General features: G+C 39.5%; 1 protein-coding gene across 1 annotated transcript; it reads right to left on the minus strand.

Moving 5' to 3' along the window:
- Nucleotides 1-390: 390 nt before the first annotated feature.
- LOC119579041 lies at nt 391-2,106 on the minus strand. Its single transcript, XM_037926765.1, has 4 exons — nt 2,013-2,106; nt 1,228-1,374; nt 620-746; nt 391-436 (listed from the first exon to the last, which is right to left on the minus strand). Exons 1-4 carry the CDS (start codon nt 2,104-2,106, stop codon nt 391-393), a joined length of 414 nt encoding a protein of 137 aa, XP_037782693.1.
- Nucleotides 2,107-2,362: the final 256 nt, after the last annotated feature.

A 2,362-nucleotide genomic window follows, 5' to 3' on the forward strand; every position in this document is an offset into this window, starting at 1 on the left:
CTGAAGTAATGAAATCAAAAGATGCAAAAACCAAGGTGATACGTGATTTTATCGTAGACAGTATGCAATATGATTATGAAGAAAGGATGATGCAGAAGTATAGTGATGAAACATCTATCAAGGAAAGCAAAACAAAACAAAAACACGCACAAATATGGCCAAAACCTAGAAGGTAGCAAATAGCAGCGTTATTACTACCTCCTCGAAAGTGACGTTGGCTGAAAACAATGGCAGTCACTTTACTCGTGTACCAACGCGTGTACAAATTATAGAGAGCTTCTATACGGAAAGTAAGCAAAGCGTAATTTTGTTTCAGAACACGTTAATGCAGCAAAGGTTTGTTCACCTTTTGTACCTTTTCCTCAAATTTTCAAGGCTAATTTCATTGTTTCAGCTAGCAGGAATTGCCGCTGGAGAGCAGTAGATAAAGCTGATTCTAAAACAGTACATGAGAAATAAACAAGCTTTATGGCTAACACATATATGATGTTCACCTTGGAACACCGGCCCCATCATCACAACTAATGGTGAGTATAGTCGCATAAGCCGAGTGATCAGTGCAGTGCCCCGTTCCTTCCTTCCGAGGTCCCTGGTTCGTCATGCCACAGTCGAGGCTCACAGGAAACAGCACGCCATTGCAATCTCGTTGAAGCAGGTGACATCGGCGACAGAAAGCGGTTGATACAAGACACGAAATCCACAAATGAGAGTCAAAGGAGGGCACAGTGCCTCGTTGTACCAGGTTCCTGAAGGGGATAAAACGTTCATGAATACTGACATGGTATTTCTTTCCTCCATTACTTCGTAGACCACCCAGTGCAACAATACAAATCGCATATCCTGCAAAATGTTAAAAATGTTAACTTGCGAATTCCTACGTTGTCTAGGAATGCGTTTATTTCAAACTGCATATTTTGTTAGTGAATATATATATATATATATATATATATATTAGTATATATATATATATATATATATATATATATATATATAGTTCAGTAGCTATATAACAAATTTTCCAGTGTTGTTGAATCGGGTGTAATATCAACAATGAAGCATAACAAAGTACCTATTAGAGCTTTGCAAACCAAATTAACAGCAGATGCTTCGTCCGGTGTACAAGTCATGACAGAAGCATTATTCTCACCTCAGATACCATGAGTGAGAAGAATAGATGAAACAGAGATAGAAATACCAAAAGAATCACAAATAATAAGAAAAAATCACCTTCAACTTGCGTATAACTCTGGGCGGTACCGGTCTGGCAATGCAGCCTGAAGTTGGTCATACCTACGTCATCTTCGTCCCCTTGGTCATCGAGCCACTTCATGCGGAAGCCCACAGCGAACGTGTCGTCCTGGCAGGTGGACGCGGCTGAGTGTCAAAGGCACTTGATCAATTATGTTTCTGTATGCATGATAATGTGAGATCATATTTATGACATATATATATGGTCAAGAAAAGGAGACATAACGTCTTTCTTTTCAGATCGCATTGTTTATATAAGTATAGTATACTGTTATCCCCGACTGCGCGTCAATACAGTCATAAGCACACTTCTTGTGAAATAATCTAATGCCTGTTCTTTATTTTAGAAAGATTTCGGAGCTTCATTTATAACAAAATTAAGTGTGAATGATTATACATACCACTTATGCAATACTTGTCAGACCCTCGCAGTTTTAAATTGATACAGTTCTAAGCTATTTGTATGCGGCACTGATCACTGGTTCTGGAAATTTTCCATGTTTAAAAAATGAATGGTAGCTGGGTGGTTATATGCACACGCAACACATGCGTACATACACACATACACTCACTCACCTCACTCACTGCACTCACACACACACGTGGATGTGAGTGTGTGTGTGTGGTGTGTGTGTGTGTGTGTGTGTGTGGTGTGTGTGTGTGTGTGTGTGTGTGGTGTGTGGTGTGGTGTGTGTGTGTGTGCCCGTTTATATAAAATATATAGCATTCGAAAGTTAAAAGACCACAATAAGATGTATACCTACACCTTAGCACTGCGTCACTGAAGCCAAGGTTAAATCTAATAGGAGATGTGACAGTGCCTGCGAGGTCCTTACAGTACAGCTCTATCCCGGTCATACCGCAATCGTCTTGAGCGAGTCCAGCTCCACATACACTTTCCTTTCGTGAAAAAAATGGAGACATATGTAAATATATGGAATGTCTCGCGTCCCATGTACCAAACCTAGTAAAAGTATTTTAGAGGTGATACATCGTACTAAAATGTATTCTTTGCTATCTTTGTATTATTAAATGCTCTGGAATTCTTGCTGTCGTTCAATAGTTCTCATCGAGAAAATAAGCTGATCTGCTGAGTGATCATATTCGGAAATCG

The sequence above is a fragment of the Penaeus monodon genome, chromosome 2, assembly GCF_015228065.2.
Source record: "Penaeus monodon isolate SGIC_2016 chromosome 2, NSTDA_Pmon_1, whole genome shotgun sequence".
NCBI classification, from domain to species: Eukaryota; Metazoa; Arthropoda; class Malacostraca; order Decapoda; family Penaeidae; genus Penaeus; species Penaeus monodon.

Excerpts from the sequence above, each read along its gene's own strand:
- LOC119579041 (XM_037926765.1), bottom strand. The coding sequence starts at position 2,106 with ATGACCGGGATAGAGCTGTACTGTAAGGACCTCGCAGGCACTGTCACA. Across the intron at positions 747-1,227 it reads GAGTTATACGCAAGTTGAAG|GAACCTGGTACAACGAGGCA; the intron begins GTGATTTTTTCT and ends TATCCCCTTCAG. Across the intron at positions 437-619 it reads GCAATGGCGTGCTGTTTCCT|AATCAGCTTTATCTACTGCT; the intron begins GTGAGCCTCGAC and ends GTACTGTTTTAG.